At 36.9% G+C, this 23,874-nt stretch overlaps 1 protein-coding gene across 2 annotated transcripts in view; it reads left to right on the plus strand.

Annotated features, from left to right (window-relative positions):
- Nucleotides 1-23,874, plus strand: part of NUP205 (nucleoporin 205) — a 60,449-nt gene that overhangs the window by 33,678 nt on the left and 2,897 nt on the right. For both annotated transcript variants that reach the window (XM_059846694.1, XM_059846693.1), the window contains 25 exons: nucleotides 155-254; nucleotides 1,723-1,860; nucleotides 2,099-2,288; nucleotides 2,951-3,071; nucleotides 3,616-3,697; nucleotides 4,129-4,293; nucleotides 6,361-6,485; nucleotides 7,368-7,482; nucleotides 8,467-8,616; nucleotides 9,584-9,658; nucleotides 10,375-10,532; nucleotides 11,512-11,592; nucleotides 12,434-12,625; nucleotides 14,221-14,491; nucleotides 14,931-15,029; nucleotides 16,149-16,297; nucleotides 17,010-17,201; nucleotides 17,967-18,088; nucleotides 19,154-19,292; nucleotides 19,503-19,629; nucleotides 20,564-20,640; nucleotides 21,412-21,540; nucleotides 22,079-22,205; nucleotides 22,900-23,066; nucleotides 23,473-23,596. In XM_059846694.1, coding sequence (XP_059702677.1) covers nucleotides 155-254; nucleotides 1,723-1,860; nucleotides 2,099-2,288; nucleotides 2,951-3,071; nucleotides 3,616-3,697; nucleotides 4,129-4,293; nucleotides 6,361-6,485; nucleotides 7,368-7,482; nucleotides 8,467-8,616; nucleotides 9,584-9,658; nucleotides 10,375-10,532; nucleotides 11,512-11,592; nucleotides 12,434-12,625; nucleotides 14,221-14,491; nucleotides 14,931-15,029; nucleotides 16,149-16,297; nucleotides 17,010-17,201; nucleotides 17,967-18,088; nucleotides 19,154-19,292; nucleotides 19,503-19,629; nucleotides 20,564-20,640; nucleotides 21,412-21,540; nucleotides 22,079-22,205; nucleotides 22,900-23,066; nucleotides 23,473-23,596 — 3,415 coding nt within the window. The remainder of the gene's footprint in view (nucleotides 1-154; nucleotides 255-1,722; nucleotides 1,861-2,098; nucleotides 2,289-2,950; nucleotides 3,072-3,615; nucleotides 3,698-4,128; nucleotides 4,294-6,360; nucleotides 6,486-7,367; nucleotides 7,483-8,466; nucleotides 8,617-9,583; nucleotides 9,659-10,374; nucleotides 10,533-11,511; nucleotides 11,593-12,433; nucleotides 12,626-14,220; nucleotides 14,492-14,930; nucleotides 15,030-16,148; nucleotides 16,298-17,009; nucleotides 17,202-17,966; nucleotides 18,089-19,153; nucleotides 19,293-19,502; nucleotides 19,630-20,563; nucleotides 20,641-21,411; nucleotides 21,541-22,078; nucleotides 22,206-22,899; nucleotides 23,067-23,472; nucleotides 23,597-23,874) is intronic.

Genomic DNA, 23,874 nt, shown 5'->3' on the forward strand with positions numbered 1-23,874 from the left:
TATAGTGTTGGCATGACTATATAATTTTGAAATGCTAGCCATGGTTCTGATCCAGTACATCATTGCAGTGTGTGTTGTGTTCTTTGTCATCTTGGCTTTGTTGCTTCAGTGTCAGCCTTAATCTGTGTATGTTTTGTTTTCTCATTGTCTGCAGTGGGAAGTAGCTGAGGTAGTTCTGGAAGTGTTTTACAAATTATTGCGGGACTACGAGCCTCAACTTGAAGACTTTGTGGACCAATATGTGGAGTTACAAGGTTAACTTGTTAATTTGTTCACTGACAAACAGAATTGTAGCTTGTTTTGCTCTTTTGCAGCTATCTTGAGATCTTGTTTAATATTGCAAATAAGCTGTTGGAAAGCTAGACCAAGACTTTAAAACAGGAAGATGTTAAAAATTTCCACGTAGTATTGAGATCTGCATTACTTCTCTGTCTCTGCTAGGAGGATAACTTTTGTCTCATTTCTGATTTGGTTGAAGATCAACATTTGACACTTGAACAGCACCTTGGTTTTGGCTTGTTCCTCTGGTCTTATTTGGTCTCTATCTAAATCACCACTATTTGTAGGGTTAATTTAAAGGCGTCATTGTATTTGAGATAACCTTTACTATTAATGTTATTAATACATGAATTATTGAAAGCAGATAGTACTGGTGGAATTGTGACCTGAAGTCATTTAATTTGAAGCAACTGTTCTTTAAAAGGCTAAAGTAGACTACACTTGCTTATTAAAGGAAATCTAGGACTTATTTGGGCTCTAAATTTTTTTTCTTGAAACAAAGTTTCTTATAATGAATTCCATCCTGATGCCTATGGATTTGTTTACTTGTAGCAGTGCTGTGAGAACCACTTTTTAATTGAAAACAACTTTAGAGTTGGACGGCCTGTGTGCCTCATACTTTGACACAGAGTACTTGGCAGCGTAACTAGCTCAGAAAACTTGTTAGCTTGTTCCTGTCCTCAGCTAATCCTTCAACTTGTATGATTATTTGTGCATTTCATGATATGTTGGAGAAGTGGGTTAATCTAGTTTTGAGTAGGTGCATTTTTTGAACAGGTTCAGTGTGTGGCTCCACAGTGGCCTGTCTTCTCTGTTGGTGTGTGGTGGAGTTGCACACACGGATTGAATGGAAGAAGGGCATTTTTAAAGCTGGTGCCTAAAGAAACCCTCGTACCCTTGTTCTCACTTGTGTGTTAAAAAAGATTCTTACTCTTTTCCTGCTTTTATCTACTGCAGTTTCTGAAAGCCTAGGCAGATTGGAAGCATAAGTCTTCTCATTTTATTTCATGTCATGAAAGTCTTTGAATTTTAGGCTAGTAGTTTTGTTTTTGCATACATTATTACAACTGTCATAGGAATTTTTGGTGGACGTTCTCTTTGATTTCTGGAAATACTTTTTTCCTTCATTCAGGGTCTTTGTGCAGGTTTGGGGAGGGGGACATAAACGTTTTCCAGTTTCTTTTTGTTAATATCCCTTCTGGGGTTAAATTTGAAATTGTGGTATTAGATACTGGAAAGTAATGGTAATTGCCTATACAACTATTCCCAAACTTAAAAAATTTCCTCAATGGCTTCTACGTAAAGAAAATCTCTGAAGACTTTGTACAAAGGATGTAGCTTAGAACCATGGGGGCTGTTATGTTTTGTAGCTTATGCTAGCTTGAGTAATACAAGGGGTTTTTATTAGAGGTTATAGCTTTTTTTTACTCCTTCTGTCTTTAGGAGAAGAAATAATAGCATATAAACCACCTGGATTCAATTTGATGTATCATCTGTTGAATGAGTCTCCAATGCTGGAACTTTGCCTTAGCTTGCTAGAAGAAGGGGTTAAGCAGCTTGATACTTATGCTCCGTTTCCTGGTATGTGCCTAGAATTCATTTTTCGTGTGAAGTTGAAATGTATAGTAAGTAGGATTTAAAGCTAGCATTGCATATCTGTAACTTGTATCTCTTGCATATAAAAATTGTATTTTGGGGGCAGTTTTCCTACTGGTAAACAACTGAAAGGTTTTTTTTCTTGGTGCAAGGCTTGAATGACATTTGAATGTAGTCTATTTAGCTTCTCCTCTGTATTTCTTGTGTTCTTTGTGCACTGCAGGGAAGAAGCATTTAGAGAAAGCTGTACAGTATTGCCTTGCACTTCTAAACTTAACCCTACAGAAGGAGAATATTTTTATGGATCTGTTGCGGGAGAGCCACCTTTCCCTTATTGTCACACCACTGGAGCAGCTGCTTCAAGGAATCAATCCTCGCACTAAAAAGGCTGATCATGTGGTGAATATTGCCAGGTATGTGCAAAGTACCGAGAAGGGAGGAGTTTTGGAGAAACAGAAGTGTTTGGATCCTGGATCCTTTCATTGGTTTCACTAGCCAACGCTCCTCTTCACACAGAGTATCTCATGAATTTTTTTTGGTGAGGGGAGATGTCTTCACAGGTGGTATGGTCTGTGATTGTCTAGTGCAAGATTGGGATCTGTATTTATAGTTTTTCTTTCTGAATTTCCCCCCATCATGATTTCTTCCTGTCTGCCTTATGTTCAGTGATTCCCTTGCATATAATTTCATTTTGCCCCATACTTTGGTTGTCACAGAGTGGGAAAGTTCAATGAATTTGGTTGTTGGCCTTGTTTTACAATATTGTCCATTATTTACTCTTATTAAATGCCTACAAGCAGTTGTTTTAACTTCTGCAGCAATGTTTAATGTAGGTATTGGATAAAAAGAATTTAAAAAATACCAGGAAAGATGATCCCTCCTCAGCCTACTCATCTCTCCCAATGGAGGAGCATTCAGTGTTTCATACAGAGTGAAATTTTGTTTGAAGCTTTAATGTTATCTCATGTAATTTGATTAGTAAATGTTTCAGTTCTAAATGTTGTTTAATTTCTTATCCATCTTTAAAAAGTTAAATTCTCAACAATTTCATTGCCATAATCTTGTATCTTTGAAGGTATCTTTACCATGGAAACAGCAATCCTGAACTGGCTTTTGAAAGTGCCAAGATTTTGTGTTGTATTTCTGATAATTCCAACATCCAGATAAAACTAGTTGGTGATTTCACACATGATCAGGTAAGTATCTGTTTCTTTGAATCTGGAAAGAGAAACTGATGGAGAAATGCTTGGGCTTCATAATGTTTCTTTAAAGGATAGGTTTCTAGGTTAACCACATTAAAACTGTAGTTTGTTTTATATCTACCCACATTTAAAACGTCTTTTACTGTGGCATTGGAAAAACAATTACTTCATTAATTGAAAAAAACAAAATCATGATTGTTTTCAAAGAGAAAAAGGGCAATATCCTTTGAGATAGGGAGATCTTTTTGTGACTTTATGGTCTTCAGTCTGTGAGAATAATTTAGCATATGTAGCAACAGGTAGATTTTTTTTTTCCTGTTCACTGGCTAATTGCTAACCTGTTATTAGAACAGCTGTGACTCTTAACTCTTGCTTATTAAGTGGAGAACAGCTGTGACTCTTAACTCTTACTTATTAAGTGGATTATATAATTTTTGTCTAAAAGTTCTGTCAACTTACATGAAGGGAATGGTGAAAAGTATTTGGTTTAGTACTCTTAAAATTGTCTTCATTTCCATCCTTCCATTGTTGAATACAGAGTGTTAGCCAGAAGCTGATGGCTGGATTTGTGGAATGTTTAGACAATGAAGATGCAGAAGAATTAATTAATCCAGATGAGGGTATGTAAAAGGCTTCTTAAAATGGATTAAACAGTTGTCTTTTGCATGGAATGAAGTTAATGAAAAAAGTGTAAAAAGTGTTCTTAAGCCAGGAAACAATCTTCCTCTTTTTTCTGTGGAATTGGACCTTTAATGTAATGAAAAGCACTTGTATTTTGTTGAAGTATGTCCACAGTATGATGAGCCAACTCCAAACTGAGTCTGTTTTCAGAAGAAAAGTATTTAACATTGCTTTGGATATATTATTTATAGCTGTAGTAACAGCAATTTGCAGTTTTGTTCTTGTATCTCTTTGCAGTAATATAAGTTCAACCCTCAACATTCTTGTATTTAACTTGAAGACCCTGAAGATTATTCTATTAGATGGATTTTTTACTTCATTAGTCACCATATCTGCTTTTTCTCCTTTTTCTTTTCTTTTTCTAATCAAGAGCTGGAGCCGGAGAAGAAGCGGGCACAAATCCATCATGAAACCAGGATCCACATTCTGAATCTCCTTATCACCTCTCTTGAGTGCAGTCCTCCCAGCCTAGCTCTGTATCTCTTGGGATTTGAACTAAAGAAACCTGTCAGCACCACAAATTTGCAAGATCCAGGTATGAAGAGGAGAGGTTGATCTGCCATTTAATCAGTTCTGCTAACAACACTGAGAATATTTATTGGGAAATTCATGGGGAAAAGTAGTTCCTCTTCAATTAAAGAATAAAACAACAGGCCTTGTTTAAGTCCTCAAAAGCTGCATGAAAAGGTGCATTAATATTCAAATGCAGCATTTAAACAACTTTAGGATTTGAGTCTGTTTAAGTTGTATTTTGGAACAGACTTGAAATTAGAGTTGTGGGGGAAAATGATAATTTAGAAGGAAAACATTAATGTATTTATTATTTAATACAGTGTAGCTGTGTCCCTAGTACGAAGAAGTTGATTTGATGATTCAAGTTTTACCTACATGTCACAACATGTTAACCTACAAAAGAGATTGTTGCTTTTAATTGGTTCTACTTCTTGGCTATTGTTCTGTCCTTCCTCAAGCTCCTGTTTAAAATTATTTGTAGGAAAGAAAACCAGTTTTGTTTTTAATGTTGTAGAAGAAACTTTTTAGGACATGTGGGATTTCATTCTAGTGTTAGGAATATATAAATATATTAATTATATATATATGACAATGCAAACTTCAGAAATACCACTCCTGCTGCTTTCAAGTTGAATTAGTGAGAGTACTAGTGTGTTACTCTGTGTCTTGTTTGCCTCCTCAGTTTCCAGTTGGTGATTTACAAAACAGACTGAGCAAGTCCAGCCGGGATGATCAGGGAGCTGGATTACTCAGCCTGTGAGGAGAAGCTGAGGGAAGTTTGGAAAAGAGAGAGGCTTTGAGGGAACCTAATAGAAATCTTTGAACACCTGCGAAGACATAAATGACAGGATAAAACCAGACTCTTCAGAGGAGTGTGGCAGAAAGATGAGAGGCAGGAGGCATAAAATGAAACAAGAGAGGCTCAATTTGGATACAGGAGAAATTTTTTCACCAGAAGACAGTGAAGCAGATTGGCTGTAGAGGTCATGCTGTCTTCATGTTTGGAGGTTTTCAAGACCCAACTGTCTAAAGCCATGAACAATGGTTTGATATCATAGCTAGCAATAGTTTGGTGTGGAGATGGTGTTGAGTCATGGTGTCCCTTCCAGTCTGAAATACAAGGTTATTTCTCAACTATTTTAAAGCAGGTTTTAAAGTTTGAACAACATTCAATAATTTGATTTTAGTTTTTTGAGAAGAATATTTCTCATTGTCTTCAGGTTTGTATTCGATGCTATGGACCAGCAGTTTTTAGTTCTTTATAGTTCTAAATGAAATGTAGGTAGGACCTGAGTTTTATTTCTTGAAATATTGTGAAATACTGTAGTTACACAACACAGGTAACTGATCTGCTCCCACACAATTTTACAGAGTATCTATCATGTGTTAGGTCAGTGATGAGGAAATCTGTCTTAAAGGTTTGAGAGACCTTGCCCACGTCTTTCAATTTTCTTGTTAATAGTGGGAAGAAATAATGACTGTAAGACATTTACCTCAAGATAATAATTTCCTGCTAAAACATAAATTATACATGTTCAAACAGAGATTATTTCCCCTGTAAGAACTCTGATTATTGATGCTTTTGCTACTTCAGGACCTCTTTCTGGGTCGATTACAGAATTAACTGGCTAAAGGAAGAATGCAAAAAGACAGAATTTTGACTTCAGTATTAAAGTCTATTCCCTATTCCCTACGGTTGCAGCGTCAGGTGCCTTTAGGAGAATTAGTCATATAATGGCTGTATTTGTAAAATAAGACTGGAATTTTTTAAAGCTATTCTTTGAAATTGTCAAATGGCTCTTGGTTTAAAAATGTAAAACAGTAATTCAAATTGATTCACTAGCATCTCAAAAGCCTAAGGACTAACTATAAATATTTTCATTAGGTTTTTGCTGAAACATGGTTCCTTCTTTGATTTTAAGTAATGGTGATAAAACTTTGCCAGAAGTTTTCGCTGCAGCTCTGTGGAGCAGTATAGTGTAGCACAGGGCATCTGAACAGCTTAGGTTCTGTATTTCTGTGTGCTTGACCTATGTTGGCTATGCAGGAAAGTAAGATCAAGAATTTCAAGTTATTTTTCTCTTTTCAGGTGTCTTGGGTTGCCCACGGACTTGCCTTCATGCTATTTTGAACATACTGGAGAAGGGTACTGAAACAAGGAGTGGGCCTACAGCAGTTCGGGAATCTCCCCATCTTGCAGAACTCTGTTACCAGGTATTCAGCATGTTTTCTGTTGGCATATAGTAAAAGTAGACTCTAAATAAAATTGGCTACTCCTTGGTTGGTGAACATAGAAGGTTGATGACTCTGATAATAGTTTCATTTTTAAAATGAGTATGTCAGGTTTCTGTGTATAGTGAACTCTTTCTATTTTACTTTCTTCTGTTTAAAAAAATATCTTGCGGCATCACAGAAATCAAAGGATCTGCATTCATATCAGAAACTTGGAATTAGGATATATGTGTAGAACTTAACCTAAATATTTTTGGTCAGACTCTAAGTCTGTTGCGACATGTGCTAATTTAATTTTTTTTTTTTTTTAAATTTTGGAAGTGTAGTATGATAGCAAATAGCATAAAATTCCAACTAAGCCAGTGAAAGTCTCTGCTTTTTTCTGTAGCTGTGAGAGAATGTACATAGGTGTGGCTGAGAGGGTCAGGTGGGGGAGACAGCTGAGTTTGGCAGATGTGTGAGGTAGCTGATGCTTGCACACTTGTATCATGTTGAAAATCCATGAGCTCTAGAAAGGATTTGAAATGTTATTAAAAGCAAAATACGATTCTGTAGAAGCAGGGAAGATTATTGCATTTCCTGTCTTGGTGGCCATGCAGTGTGAGCTGAACAAACAGGCTCATCTATTGTCCTTTTGTGAACAAACAGACATTGTGGTCATCCACATGCTGGTAGTTCTTTAAGATCATAATTCAACATCTGTTATAAATAATATGTTCAACTTTGAAGAAAGCTGATGGAAAATTTACTGTAAATACTGGTAATATTGTTTGAGCTGTAGAAAAGTATTATGCTTTTGAGTGGGTGGTTGGTTTGTTTTAAAATAAATTCCATACATAGATATCTACTGTTTTTGATTGTCAGGTGATCTATCAGTTGTGTGCATGCTCTGACACTTCAGGTCCAACTATGAGATATCTGAGGACCAGTCAGGATTTCTTATTCACTCAGCTGCAGTACTTGCCATTTTCTATCAAAGGTAATTTTTATGCTATGATAAGATTGTGCATGCTTAAAATTCAGTGCATTTTTTGACTCCTTGGGAGTGAAAGAAGAAACATAGGTAGCATTATTAACTGAATTTATTGCAGGCTCTGCTAATTGTTTAATTCTGCAAAAATTGAACTCTCCCTACTTAAGAAGTTTAGATTTTTAGTGCTGAACTTTTGGAAAAGAATGTTATCTTTGGAGTGCACTGAGTCTCCAGAACCACATCCTAATCTGTATTGTAATTATCATTGTAGTTTTGTTAGATCATGCTACAGATAAAAAAATATTTAAAAGAGTATTATAAAGAACCAAGGGATTATAAGGCTGATGGTTGTAACCACCTGTGTCACCCCTTTCTTTGAATGAAGTACTTTTAAGCTAGTAAGTATGTTTTATATTTCAAATCAAGGTTTCTCAGGTGTCTTAAACTGAGTAAATGTACTTTATCAGATGCTTGACCATCAGTCTTTTGTTCAATGACTGTAAACTTAGTATTCAAATACATGTATCCAGCATGTATAAAGTGCTTTAGATGATTCTTATGTAACTAAAGAATCTAAATTAGATGAAGATAGGAAGATTCTAGGAGACCTGTGTTCCAGTCTCACCAATTTTGATTAAAGCTACCGTTCACTTGAGTAAATGCCTGGTTATTTTCACTGAAGTTATAACTGACCCTATTGGCTCATGAAGCACTGCATTCTTCACAATGACTGTTCTAACAGTTGGTTGTGTCCAGTTTGGTTGTGTATGTGTATATGCTTGTTGCATATATGTGTGTGATTTGTTTTCAAAATAACCACATGTTCATTTATTGGCTTTTGTCTGATCTTTTTTTGTCTTGTAAACAGCTGGTAAGCAAATAATAACTAATGACATCCTCTAAAAGCTTTCTCATGTTAAAAATGCTTTCCTTGGAGTAAGTAATATTATTTATACTTAGTTTTATATTTTTTTCCTTATCCCTGTCCAGAACATGAGATTTCAACACTCAACCAAATGTCTTGGCTAATGAAGACTGCAGCTATCGAAATGCGAGTGACGTCTCTGAACCGCCAGCGCTCCCACACCCAGAGGCTGCTGCATCTGCTGCTTGATGACATGCCTGTGAAACCATACCTGGGTAGGAGGAACTTATGGTGAGGCAGAATAGGCTGCAATAAATGGAGAATGAGAGACTCCATTTGAATTCTTTTCTTCATAAGCTTGTGGCAGTTCATTTGTGGTATGGGAAGAGAGATGATGGTGGTTGTAGACTCCAAAGTAAAAGAAATCAGGGCATCATTTTGTTCATTGCTGATAGAAAAAATAAAAACAATTTGTGAGGTAGGAGTGGGAATATTAAAAAAACCCAAGAACTTGTGGAATAATTTTTTTTAACTGCTGTTCAGAATCATTACAAAATAGAGAAGGTGGAGGGTCTTCCATGGTAAACAGTTTAAGACAGTTTCTCAGTCTTAATGTCTGTCACAAGCTGTGAACCCTCTCTTGCAGAAGATAGTAGCTACACATCAATTTTGCTTTTAACATTATAACATTACAAAAGTGATATTTCATCCCAATGTGGTGTAAAATTCAATGTTAAATAAAAAGGCAAGATTTCAGAGTTTTAGAACAGGGTAGAAGTAAATTAAGAAAAATAAAACCAGATGGCAATAAAACTCTTTACATGAAGAAGGTAGAATAAATGGAAGATACTGTAACAGGTTACTGCAGTACGGTGTTTTCCCTTACTTTTGTCAGCCTGAACACTCTTTTCATGCTTGTGAGGATCTGACTATGGGAAACTGTGTTCAGATATGTTATTCATTTTATGGTGTCCATCCAGCTGCATTATTCATACTGAATAGTAGGATGTCTATTTAGGCATTTCTAGTATTTTCTGACAGTATATAATAATTGGATAGCTTTTGTCAGATAAGTATTTTTTAAATTTGATTAAGAGTTCAAGGGTATATTATATTAGAAGACTCTAATGTGAAAGGTTTATCAGGTAATCATTTTGCTCTTTCACTATTAATAAAGTAGGTTATATTTTTCACTTAGATTTGTTTTTTTGTAATTTATTTAGTATGTTTTATTACCTTCAGCTGATGGTGAAGGAGGGATGGAAGATGAAAGTCGATCAGTCAGTGGATTTCTCCACTTTGACACTGCTTCCAAAGGTAACTGTTATGACTGTTGGTTATTTATCAGTAAAGTGTATCTGCTCCTGAACAGGCAGGAGGGCCACCTCCAGAATGGACACTCCAGAAAAGAAGGATAGGTGTTCTAAACAGCAGCAGTACATGAAACAATTTTATTTAGTGTAGGGGAAAAAAAAAAGAACCTTGATACATATGGTTGGAGTGAGTGAAAAACACTGAAATTGAAAGGCACTTTAAAGATGTATTTAGGTGTCTGTGCAAGGATGAAATGGGAGAGTGGCAGTCTATCAAATTCATTGCTAACAGTAGAAACAGTGAGACTGTTGCTGAGGCTGAACATATTTGTATTTTCATGGCAAAGAATGTAAATCCCACATAAATACATAAATTCAGATTCTTTATGGTTTCTCAACAAAAGACTGCAGAGGTTATAATTGAAAACCAGCCTGGTTCCATTTAGGAGAAAAAATTAGTCTTGTGTTTCTAAATATTGGATGACATGCATGTATAACAGGAGAACTCTACAATATAAGACATTTAAGAATTTAAAGCCTTAGAAAATGTTTTTAAACCTGTTACATAGATTGATAGCACCTTCTGGAGCTTTAATGCTTTTTTTTGAAACTTTACACTTTAAGCTGAAGATTTAGATTTACAAAGGTAAATTAGGCTCTTTAATTTTTTGTTTCCCCTTGATAATTCTGAATATAATTTGAATTGATTTGCATTTCCAGTACGCAGAAAGATCTTAAATATCCTGGATTCAATTGACTTCAGTCAGGACATTCCAGAGCCTTTACAACTGGATTTTTTTGACCGGGCTCAAATTGAGCAAGTCATTACTAACTGTGAGCACAAGAATGCACGTGGACAAGTGGTCTGCAACGTCAAGGTTAGCATTGGTCTTTGTTTTGAAGTTGCATGTGCTATTTTGTAACTTAATAATTTAAAAAAAAATCGGTGTGTTGATAATACTTTGAACCTTGCTTTTACATAAAAGGTGTATGTTTCAGATATGTATTTCTTTGGTTGCCAGTACACAATTACCTAGCACTACATATGTGTACACAATTACATGTGCAATGTTGTTGTGTACTGTGGTAGTTCTTGGAGGCTTTACTTAGGATTTTATCACATTGTGACAGGTACTTGACAAGTGTATTATAAATTGTCCTGAAGAATTTGTGACCCTAAAAAATGAGTAAAACTTGTTTGAATCCCAGTCCATCTATTGCATCTGTCACTATGTAGCCATCTCCTAGATTCTTTTAGGAGGTATAAATACATCTCCTTTGTCACTTGTCCTAGTTTTGGCTCAAGTGCTGTTAATTTTCTTCATGGTAGCTGGTATAGTATTGTGTTTTGGATTTAGGATGACAGTAATGTTCCCAACACTTTCATCCTTTAGTTGTTCCTTAGCAATATTTACTTAGTGAAGGACTTTTCAGCTTCTCAAACCACCCACCAAGGGAGTAGGCTGTGGGCACAGGAAGCTGGGAGGAGACACAGCCAGGACAGCTGACCCAAAACTTGCCAAAGGTCCATACCATGTGATATCATGTTCAGTGTAGCAGCTAAGGGGAAAGCTGGCTGTGGCTGCTGCTCAGGAGCTGGCTGGGCAGCGGTTGGCAGGTAGTGAGCAATTGCTTTTGTGCATCCCTTGTTTGTATTAGTCTAAATGTTGTATTATTCCCCCCCGCTTTCCTTTTCTGTTCTGTTAAATGTCTTTAACTCAACCCACAAATTTTAATTTGTTTTTCCCCCAGTTCTCTCCCCTACCCCACTGGGACAGGGAGTGAATAGCTGTGTGGTGTTTATGTACCTGCCTGGTTAAACTGTTATAATAATTTAAGTTTCACTTTTAATTTCAGTATGTTCACAGAGTTCTGGTTGCAGAAGTCAATGCCCTTCAAGGAATGGCAGCAATAGGCCAGAGACCTTTACTTATGGAGGTAAGTACAGAAAAAGTTAACTGTTGTTTGTTGTTGCTCTTGGTGGATTTCATACCCTGTTAGCAGTAAGCATTACTGTAAAAGATTGTGGATTTGAGTCCTAACTTAGATTTAGTAACTCCTGAAGACAAAAACCACCATACTGATCAGCTAAGGTACTTCTTACCATACTGTTCTCTAAACAGGTGGCCTGTAGTCTGTTTACTTTTTTTCTTTAACCTCTTCCCTCCTCATTAGTGGTAACAATTGCAGCTCCTCACCCCACTGTACAGAAAGCAGTTACACGCTGATGTCAGGATTGGCTGGTAAAGTGCATGAATGTTCATCTTACGTCCAAGATCATTTTGCCTTTCTCTCACAGGGGATGCTGATTTATTTCTCCTTTTTTCTAGACAGATATAGTTTCAGTGAACTTGGAGATTAGTTATTTTCTGAGTTTTCTGCCATCTTTTAAATTAAGTCAAAATTGGTTAAATGGATGCAAAGGATAAAGGGGAAATTACTCAGACTAAATGGGGAAAAAAAAAAAGCACAAATAGTTTCTTCATAGTTGTTTCTGTTTCGATTTTAAAGTGCTAGAAAAGAATCTTCCAGATTGATTTTTTTTTTTTTTTCCGATGAGATTGAGACATTCATGATGTCTGTCCTGTGAAAAACAGCTCAGAAATGGAATGGGCTACCTTGTTAAAGTAGTAATAGCAGCTTGTTTCTAGTAAGCTGAAGACTTAACATTTTATTCTGAAGACTACTACTAATAGAAAAAATTGTCATCTTGAAGTCTGTCTTTGCCATGAATTTCTTTTAGCACAATGTAACTGAGTTTCTTTTGGTGGGTTTTCAGGAGATCAACACTATCCTGCAGTATGTGGTGGAGCGCAACAAGCTGCTGCAATGCCTCCATGCCAAGAGGCATGCTCTGGAGTCCTGGAGACAGCTGGTGGAAATCATACTCACTGCCTGCCCCCAGGATCTCATACAGGCTGAGGACAGGCAGCTGATTATCCGGGATCTCTTGCAGGATGTGCATGACAAGGTAGTGCTCTGCTGGAAATCAGCCCGCTCCTTGAACTTTGTTGCTGCATCTTTTTATATGGAAGTGCTTTAATTTTAATTGTAATACAAAAAGATTTTACCTGTCTTTAGTATTCTTTTTAGTTTCTGATTGCTGCTGTGCTGATAGTTGATACACAAGTGATACTTTGTGTTCTTGCACAGCTACTGTTGAACTGTGAACCATATAGTGACAGGTTTCAGAGGCATTTCAGTATTATCCAGCGCGATGGTAGTCTGGAAAAGGTGTGTGAAAAAGAAACACCCGGCTTTGATGAGAAACAAAGAAGAACTTATTGAAGGCTGAAGGCAAACTGCTGCATTTGCTAATTTACTGCGTTTAGATGACTCACTGCAAATCCTACTGCTGCTGCTTTGGAATAATTAAAGAGTAGAATGAAGCTTCATAGTAGAAAAACTAAAGATTTTACAGTTAGAAGGTCTTTTGGAAGTATGAGAGTTTGTCTTAAAAGTCTAGGTGTTTTACTGCTGAGTTATAGTAATAATTTTTGAGACAGACTAGACAGTTACTACTGACCCATCCATTCTAAAGGGCAAAATTTAATGAAGGATTGTTGTATTTTTTAGTCTGCTGGGGCATTCTTATTTTTTTGCTTTATTACGAGAGTTACGTGGTTTGTAGTTCTGATTAACAGAGTTTTGTTTTGAGAAATATATATAAAAAAGTTATATATTTTCAGGGAAAAAGTAACCTTTTTGGGTTTTGTTTTTGTTGCTACCATTATTTTTTTCTGTAGGAATTACCTAAAAGTTATCTATTTTTAGTGAAGTGCTGGTTGTGTTTTTTATTTAAACTGAATTAAAAAAAACAGGAAACAAGGAAGGCCTTCACTAGCTGAAGAAATTTCTTTCATAAAATCTTTACAAAGAGGAAATTCTAGACTCTTAATTTTCTGTAACATCTTGGTGAAGACTTTTGTGAAGTTAAGGAAAAAAATCATTACTGTCTATTGAAAATAATTGAACTACTATTCAAAATCACTATATTGCTTAAAAGGAAAGCTCCTTCAGTATTAGTATTGTTCAGTACCTTCCAAATAATAGAGTGAACAAAAGCAATACATGTAAACTTCTTGTTAGTGTTTTTCCACATTGCCTTAATGCTTCTTTGATGCTCAACCCTTTGGGTTTTTAAAGTAGTACCTTCACATTTTTAATGGTAATAAAATAGCTGTATTGCAAAGCAGATACCAGTTATTCTTTCCCTAGCTTAGGTTTAAATATTTTACTAATAAAGCATCTCAAATGTCAACACATTTCTTCCCTTTCTGTCATCCAGATTTGATTATCAACCTGCCTGTGATTTCTGTAAAAAAATCCAGAAGACTAATGGTCTTCTCATTAAAGTATGTTCAACTCAGGATTCTAAACCAGTTTCTGACATTACTGATTTTGATGTGCTTTAAATACTGTCATGTTAATGAAATCCTTATGCATACATAAATTAAATTGTTGTGAGAGGCTAATTTAACTACTTTAATAACTCTTGAAATCAGACACTTTTAAACATTTTTTTTCTCTTTTGTCTTTTTTTTGTCTTTCTACTTCTGTATTAAGATCCTTGATGATGATGCAGCTCAGGAGTTGATGCCAGTGGTGGCAGGGGCTGTGTTCACCCTGACTGCCCACCTGAGCCAGTCTGTGAAAACAGAGCAGAAACAGCCACTTGCACTCTCCGTGGGAGGGCAGTCCCAATATGCCTTGATGCTGGATGGTTCTTTTACCTCATCACCTGGCTCTGAGAGCATATCCATGGGTTTTGCTTCTGTTGGTGACTCCTCCCTCCACATCATCTTAAAAAAGCTGCTGGATTTCATTTTGAAAACAGGTGTGTTGGCTTCTGCAGGGCATGTATGTGAATTCCAACTGCCAAGAGTAAAAAGATGGGCTGAGCTGCTTTTAGATACTGCAGTGAAGATTTTTCTTGCAGTCAGTTAGGTGGATCATACATCATTAGGATAAATGTAAGCGATGTTAATAACAAAAAAAATTAGCAAACACTTAAAAAAAAATCTGAACCACAAACAAAAGAGAAATATTTAAATGACTATAAAGAGAATTTAATATTTTCATTCTTTTGGAACAGCATAAACTTGTTGAATTTACTCATAAATACAACATTAATGCAAACTTCACCTTAATGAATCTGTTTTTTTATTTAGTTCTGCCAGCACTGCCATAGGAAAGTTGAATTAAGTGCCAGTGAAAGATGGTGTTATGGAATTTACATTTGTTTGGTTTTAATTGTGAATGTTTCTTGTTAACAGGTGGTGGCTTCCAGAGAGTGAGGACGCACCTTTATGGATCACTGCTTTATTATTTGCAGATTGCCCAGAGACCAGATGAACCAGACACTTTAGAAGCAGGTATGGTCCAACTGCGTTTGGAAAATAACAGAAAAAAAACCTTGTTATTAAACCCTGGAGGGTCCAGTTTCTGCATGTGGAGTTGTCTTCTGGAAATAGATGGAAAACATCTTGCTGTTATAGCCTCTGAAATAAATTGCTTATGCCTTCACATACCATAAAAAAAAAAAAAAAAAACAAAACAAATTCCAAAGCAAAAAAAGCGCAAAACACCAACCACGCAGAAACCCTCAAAATAAACCCCAAGGTTTGTTTATAATTTCATACTCTTTCTCTTCCTTTGTCTGAAGATCCCCCTGGGGGGGAAAGAAACACAAAAGCCTCATACACACCCCACCACCATCCCCTCCCAAAAAAATTACAAAAAATAAGCCAATCAGAGTTGCTATTTATCCTTGACTGCTTATGGTAAATATCACATTCTCTCTGTGAATGGCTAAAATACTCAAATTGTTAGTGTTTCTAATAATTATTCAGACAAGAATTGAGAAGAAATCTTGATGCTAGTTACCTGCATACAGGCTTTTACTTGGCCTGGGTTTTGAGTTACAATAGTAAAAGAAAAAAGACAAACTATGAGCTTGTTATGACCCCTTTGAACTGTATGGCTGACTTTGGTTTCATTCTCTCCCATTTAAGTCACATTGTTAATTTAGCTCATACTGAATGCTTTGGCCCCAGTGAAAGTTCATAGAATCTTGGGATGGTTTGGGTTGGAAGGGACCTTTAAAAGGACCTCATTCTAACCCCCCTACTATGGGCAGGGACACCAGACCAGGTTGCTCAAAGCCTCATCCAACCTGGCCTTGAACACTTCCAGTTTTAGGCCTGTTAGTTTATCTATGTAACAAGGACTGAACATTTGAATTATTTTAGGCAGACTATTTAAGAGAGTCATGTATCTATACAGGTCCACACTTTTTGCTCTGGCTGGTCTGTGTGATATTCAAGGAAGGGTGGATTTGTAGAACATCTGCAGTTCATTAAAAAACCTTAACCATTGTTTGGGGCATTTCTATTGCAAGGCATAGAGAGAATGCCCTGAAGGATATAGCTAAGTTAATGCTAAGATGCCTATCTTTGAATGTTTTCATTTTTTGTTTTATTTGCTTTTTACAGCTAAAAAAACTATGTGGGAACATTTGACGGCTCCTGAAGATATGTTTAGTAAATTGCAACGGGAAAACATGGCAACTGTTGAGAGTTATGGGGCAGCTCTCATGGAGGTGGTCTGTCGTGATGCTTGTGATGGCCATGAGATAGGCCGGGTAAATGAATCTATTCTTTTAAAAGTACTGTTCTGTTTGTTTTAAAGGACATCATCTGTTCAGAGATGGGAAGTTTCATGAGGTAGAACTAGCACATTTCTATAGATACAGGATCTGTTTCATGTTTCTGTCCTCCCACTCATCCTTCAAGCTGCTGAGAGTAGAGCCATACATGCATATTAATTTTTTTCTCAACGAGGCTATGTGTCCTATTGTTTAAAAATAAGGGTAGAAAGCTCTGCTGCAATAGATGTAGGTAGGGACCCCTGTTAGAATTATTTGTTAGCATTTTTAAGTCATGAACTCACCTTGGGAAGATGTGATTTCATGACGAAGTAATTTCTCCATCAGTAGATAGTAGCCAGTAGCTGAGAATTTCATCAGAAGGCAAACTAGTTTTAAATAGTAATCGTGCTTGAGGCAATACTTCATTAAAATATTTTGCCTTAGTTATATGTTAACAATATCTGTAATGTTTTTTAAAAGAATAGTAGAGAAGGGTAATTGGCTCATACTGTACTAGTGTCAAGAAATCTTAAAATATTTTTTACATAAATGGTTGCAATTGTAGTGAAGAAATGCATTCTGCTTATAAGAAGCTAATACAAGAAACTGCTTAGCATTTCACATTTCTAGGTATTTATTAAAATTCTCATTGATCTTATATGTTTAATTCTGTTTTGGTTTGTTTGTTTTTCTTCCCTCATCCCAGATGCTGGCATTGGCTTTACTGGATCACATTGTTTCAGTAGACAAGCAGCAGCAGTGGCTGTTGTATCTCTCCAATAGTGGCTACCTGAAGGTGCTTGTGGATAGCCTGGCAGATGATGATCTGGCTCTTCAGAGCTTGCTCACACCTCAGCCCCCTTTGCTTAAGGCGCTGTACACCTATGAGTCCAAAATGGTAACAGTACTTGGGAAATTATTTTGTGTTACAGTGTTCTTTTTTAAATTTTACTTTCTAGGAAAAGTTGTTTGTCTACACTTTGCATTGATTGTACTCACAGATATTGTTAAGGAAGCTTTCCTGTCTGACCATTCAAGAGCACTCTGGCAGTCACACTTGCACCACCAGAGATTTTAACTGCTGGGACCAAAGCCCCTTTGTAGCGAGTGGCTCCAGTGAGCAATGGGTGCCCCACAGTACCCTCACCACACTCACACACTCACACCAGGTTTCTTTACTGGTTTGACCCCAGGTTTCCCAGGGCAGTCTCAGACGTCTGGATCCTTAAAATTATTTAATCATGGTGCAACAACAGAACAAGAGCCCGAACTGTTGCCTCTGAGGAGGGACCCTGAACAAGGAACCCCTGGGTATTTGTACTCTCAGCAGTCTGTGTGAGTCAGTCTGGGGTCTTCAGCTGAGTCCTTGTCTCCTGCCCTGTCTTTGAGTGTCCAGTTCTCTGGCTGGTGCCCCATGTCCCTCGTGCCCTTTGTTTTGCATAGGGTGGGCAGTTCACAGGCTCTTGCTTGGGGCTCCTGCTGCCCAGAGTTCAATCTGTAGTTGCACTGCAGCTGCACACTGAGCTACTTGCCCTGAAGGTATTCCTTAAGGATATTTTACTAAAATAAAATATTTGAAATGATACAAAAATCAAGTGAGAAAGTAGACGTTATAAGTCTCATTGTGCATCTCCAAAACTTGACCTTCTCTACTGTTGTGTAGGCATTCCTCACTCGAGTAGCCAAAAGTCAGCAAGGTGCGTTAGAGCTGCTGCGGTCTGGCGTGATTGTGCGGCTGGCACAGTGCCAGGTGTATGACATGCGGCCCGAAACAGACCATCAGGGGTAAGTGTTGCTTCCCTGGCTGCTGGTGAAACCATAACACAGTCTTCCTGGAAGCACATCACATCTTTTTATAGCCTCATGATTTTTGAGTAATGACTTATGGGTTTATTCTTTGTGTGTATGCTTCTTAAACTTATCTGTTCAGCTTAAAGCTACCTTTCATTGAGAGGAAAATTTCAGATGTGGGTATGAAGTTGTACTTGCATGCTAATTACTTAGACTGCATAACATTTTTTTTTTTGATGTCTCAGATAAAAATTATTATTAAATAAGTTATACTATAGCGTTTGACAAACAGCTTGCACTGCACTTATTTTGGGGGCTTTGCAGTTTGTGAAGTGCAGAGTCTGTCTCCCATCATAAAGCATTGAGAGCAGTGAATTAAATGCTATTTCAGGAATTTTTTATGATGTGTTTAAAAAATATATTCACAGTTATATATTGCTTGGCAAGTTTCTTGATGTGTTGCCACATTAGTCATTGTGAGGTGATTAAGAGATGATCTCAGAGAAATAAATTCCATATTTAGGGGAAATTACCTTGGTTGATTTCAAGCCTTGGTCCCTGTTTTAAACTCACAGTTCTTAATAACACACTGAGAGTTCAAACGCCTTGGAAAAATTTAAGACTTAGACAAGGTATACTATTTGAAAGTTCCAATTAAACATAAGAAGATTGTATAAAACCTACAGGACATTTGTGGAGGACTGTATTTAACAGTTACTTTAGAATTAAGTACAACTCTTCCTAAATTATTTGAGAATACCTAGTTTTGTATATCAGTAAGCAGGTATTGTATTTCTGCAACGAAGTTACCTGGTTTAGTGTAGCATAATACAAAGTAATTTTCCTTGCTTAAAGAAAATGTCTGGCAGCAGCTGTGTATCATAAATGTGTTGCTTTTCTGATATAAAGTCTGTGTAGGTCTAGACATCTTATTGAAATATGAATGGTTTTAGGTTCTTGAGTGATGGTAGGCTGAGGCTCTGCCTCACTAGTGGACTTCACTCTTCTTGCACTCTTTATCTTTTTTTTTTTTCCTTCCTCCTTTTTATACTTCCTAAGAATGTATGCAATGAGAGATCCCCCAGTCTTCATTCCTGCTCCAGTGGAACGTTACCACCAGATTCTCCTTCCAGCTCTTCAGCTGTGCCAAGTGATCCTCACATCCAGCATGGCACAACACTTGCAAGCTGCAGGACAGGTAAGTTCTAAAACTTGCTTGAGTACCACTGGTATTGCTCATTCAAAGAAATTATGTGTGCCTTTGCTCTGATAGTAAATTGGTTTTTTTTTAATCCCATCCTCATTGGTACATGAGGTCTTATAAAGTTCTTCAGAAGCATTGTTTCCTCTCTGCTTGCCATTAAATTTCGAGTCATTCATATTTTCTCTTTTTTTTCTTGTGGTGCAGGTTCTGCAGTTCCTAATTTCCCATTCAGATACTATCCAGGCAATCCTGAGGTGTCAAGATGTAAGTGCTGGATCTCTCCAGGAACTGGCCTCCCTGACAGGAATAATCAGCAAGGCAGCATTGCCTGGTAAGAACTACTGTTGTGAAGTCTCAACCCCATTTGCACAAATCTCAGGCTTTGTTTACTGTAAAGAAACAGTAAGACAGAAGAGAATATCCATGACAATACAGATTTTTTTTTTATATGTAGAGCTCTGAGAAAAATAAAGAAATGTTAAATCATTTTTCTTGAAGTAAATATGCAGTAGACAAAGTGCTCTTAGCCATATGTATTTGACTTCCCATTTTCTTTTCATCATGCTATCTCACACTAAGTATTTTTTGTCTTGGAGGTGGCTTACAAATAGAAGTGCTCAAAGTATCTGTGGTACCTTCAAAAACCAATTTTTATTCAATAAGTTCTGTAACTGAGGAAATTAAGATAGAAAATTGTTTGTATACCCATTTTTTAAAATGTCTTCTCTGTTTTTATTTGTTTAAAATATAAAGTTTCCTGGGGGAAAACACTGCAGATTAGCATACTGCCATTTTTCTTGGGTGACTTACCTTCACAAAGGGCTAATAATGATTGTGATGGATATAGTAGTTTCTTCTGCATGCTTACCAGTTCAAAATAACTTCTCCATTTTGATTTAATGATTTTCTTTGTTCAGGAGACATGTCTGACTACTGTAGAAAGGAGTGCAGAGTTGTAGGTTAAGCCCAGGTGCTTCTTTGCTTACAGTACACAGAGCTTTGCACAAGAGCTGTAATTTCCCTGCCAGCCTCCCTTCCTCCTTGCCTCCATTTGATTACTTACCAGGACAGTAAGCCACATGCTCTCATGCATCTCCTGGTAGCTGCATTCATATCTGAATGTTTTGGTCAAAAAATATGCAATGTACAAGTTGAATGTTTGGCTGAAATATTTCTGATCAATGCTTGTATTTAAATGTATATCATGCACAAATCTGTTAAAAAAGCCCCAAACAAAGTTACTTAATGGCTGTATCTTTCATCAGGAGTGCTGACTGAGCTGGACATGGATGTTAATGAAGGGACACAGATGGAGCTACAAGGACACATAGGGCGATTTCAGGTAATAAAGTAATATATTTAACCCATGTCCTTTTAGAATTGCCTATCTAAATGTGTTTCTTCCTGTTTTTTACTTTGAATAGTAGCCATTGGGAAAAAGGTCTTTTCCAGCATCAAGAAGAATGTGTGAGGGTTTTTCTATGGGAGTGGGATGGGGTTTTGATGGTTTGGGTTTTTGTGTCTCCCCACACATTTGGCAACATTGGGATTACATCAGGGACTTTGTTTCCCTTCCCAGCTCAGGACTTATGTGAAGAGAAAAATTTGAAACCAATACCAAAGCATGTGAAGTAAAGCAGAAACAGTCTGTTACCACTTTGGCCACAAGCATGTCTCCAGCTCAACAATTTGGTGTATCAGACATGCTAGTGGTTCATTTATTTGTTACTGAATTAGTTTTTATACTCTGCTTTTACTGGACGTTAGATTTTGTTTGTGTATATAGGTTAAGGTGTTTTAGGTGTGGGAATGGGTAAACCTAAACTGTCATTGGTTGTATTCTGTATAACAGCCTGCAAGAGACACAAGAAAAGTTGTGCATTTGTGAATTGCGCTCATTTCTCATTGGCAGTGTTTTAGGGTGCCATTAATTTCTAAATTAAATCAAGGTAAGTTAAAACACTAAAAACTTAAATTTTGTTGACAAAGTGTTGAAAGTTTTATCTGCATTGCTTTCTTAATACTGTTTTAAGGGACGTGTACCACTTAAGTGAAAAGAATTGTGCACTTCATTTGTTGAGATGATAACTTAAATGTTCCTTTCTTACGGCAGCGCCAGTGCTTAGGACTTCTGAGTCGGTTTGGAGGATCTGACAGGTTACGGCAGTTCAAGCTGCAAGATGATAATGCAGCAGGAGACAGAGTGAACAAGAGGGATGAAATTGAGTTGGCCATGCAACAGGTAAGGACACAAGATACAAGAAACTTCAGTCTCAGCATTTTACCTGCTGTGCGGATTTGTTTGGTTATCATAATTTCATATGATAGTGGTAAGGCTCTACACTGGTTTTAGTGTGGTATAGGAGTCCACATTTTATTCAAAGTAATCCTTGAAAATGTATTTACTTACATTTGCATTAGAAACCTTTATTGTTTTCCATACAAACTCTGTGAATTTTGAAGGCTTAAATTGATAGGGATGTTCAAAATGAAAGCTGTGTATAGAGGGTAATGGCTAACACTAACTTAAACCCAAAGGAGACTTAAAATTATCCAGAAATTTTAGCTAGCAGGTTTGGGAAAGAGGCAAAGTTGCAAGTCCTAGACTTGCAGTAGAAGAGAGTTTGTACCTGATGAGAAAATTGAATCATCACATTCTGGTGGGAAGAGAGGAGCACAGTATTGTTGTTCACTGACATTTGTCCATGTAAAATTTAATGCTTCAAAGCCTGTAGATACTGTAATTGACATGCTGTCTTTTTTTTCCCCTTTGTTGGCAGATCTGTGCCAATGTGATGGAATACTGTGAGTCACTGATGTTGCAAAGCGCCCCCAGTTTCCAGCACACTGTTTGTCTGTTTACTCCCAGCCTGTCAGAGTCAACCAACCGAGATGGGCCTCGGCAGGGTGAGATTTTTGACTTGCTGTTTTGTGAGCCTGAACAGTGTGACATTTGGGCTACTAGAAAATAGTGAACCAGAGGCTGTAGTTTCACATACTGTGTAAGTCACTTTATGCCAATACTGTAGCTGCCCACTCTCTCATTTTAGAATCCATGCTTGTTCAACCTTGCCCTAAGCCAAATCTAATCCTAGTTAAAACAAATTGTTTTTTCATTCACAGCCTCAGAAATATATGTCAGTAAAGAAACGTATGTATGTAAATAAATAGCACAAGACAGTGGAAGGTCAAGATCAGATTTCAGCATCTGTGCTGGATTACATTATTTGAAACTAGGACCTCATTTATGACATGTAAGATGTGTTTTGATGTTGGTTGGAACCCTATTACAGCACATGGCAAGAGTTTACACTGTGTTATTATGCAGTTGAATGGCTAAAATATGTAAATAATAAGTCTTCTAGTTACATTTTACATTTTGTACTCACTACTGCACTGGGCTGACTGCCTTTTAGTACTGCAGTTAAAGAACTTTTTGTCTAGGCTTAAATTTAGGTTACTTCTGACAGAAGTGCAAAATATACTTGCACTTAAAGCACTGATAAGTGCTTTCATGTGTAGGTTATTGACAGAGCGCATAACTTATTGATTTCTTGGGGGTTTATTAGTTTTGTTTTCTTATCTTCAACATCTTATCTAGATACACAAGCACCAGTGGTCCCATACTGGCACTTGCCTGGCCTGGGCATTATTGTTTACCTGCTGAAACAGAGCACTAGTGATTTCTTCAGTTACTATGACAGCCATCGTCAGAGTGTTAACAAACTGCAAAATGTGGAGCAACTGCCACCAGATGAAATAAAAGAGGTAATTGTTCTTCTGACTCTGTAGTTTCTGTATTTTAGTAACTTGGACACAGCTGTAACAAAGGCTCCAAAGCATCTTTGATAAGCAAGTAGTTCCACTTCTTGTGCATATTCTTTTCTGCTCTTGGTGAAGGAGGTCCATAGAATGAGTGATCTAAAACTTTAGGGAAAATATTTGCCTTAACTTTGTAAAAGTTATGACTTTCATTATAGTTGCTTGGAGATGGGTTTCATTTTTATATTTTTTGGTCAGCAAGGTTATGCAAATTCAAAATAGAGAGCAAGGTTGTAAAGAAATAGTAACTTAGAAGAAGGTTCTAGATGTTAGTAAGTAATCTTATTTGCTTATTTCTCCTGATGTTCTGTAATTTGCTACTGTCTTTCTGTTTTTTCTCTTCCCATCACAGTTGTGTCAGTCAGTTATGCCAGCTGGGGTTGACAAGATTTCCACTTCCCAAAAATACGTATTGGCAAGGCGGCGCCTGGTGAAACTAATAAATAACCGAGCCAAGTTACTCTCCCTCTGTTCCTGTATCCTTCTAAAATTGAAATGACCCTCAAGGTGATGATTCAGAAAAGCAGAGAGATAGAAACAGTTTTTTTTTTACCTGGATTTCTGACCACTTTGAACAAAAATTCTTTGCAAAAAGTAAATTTGAAATACTGACAGTTAACTTATGAGGTTATTGCTCTGCTACTGCCAGAATGTAAGGATTTTCAAGTTAGTAATTCCCATTTTGAAACCCAGCTAGGACTTCCTGCAATATTCCAGTAAAGGAATTGTTACAGCCCAGCTCTTCAATTTTAGT

This window comes from Haemorhous mexicanus, chromosome 5 (assembly GCF_027477595.1).
Source record: "Haemorhous mexicanus isolate bHaeMex1 chromosome 5, bHaeMex1.pri, whole genome shotgun sequence".
NCBI lineage: Eukaryota > Metazoa > Chordata > Aves > Passeriformes > Fringillidae > Haemorhous > Haemorhous mexicanus.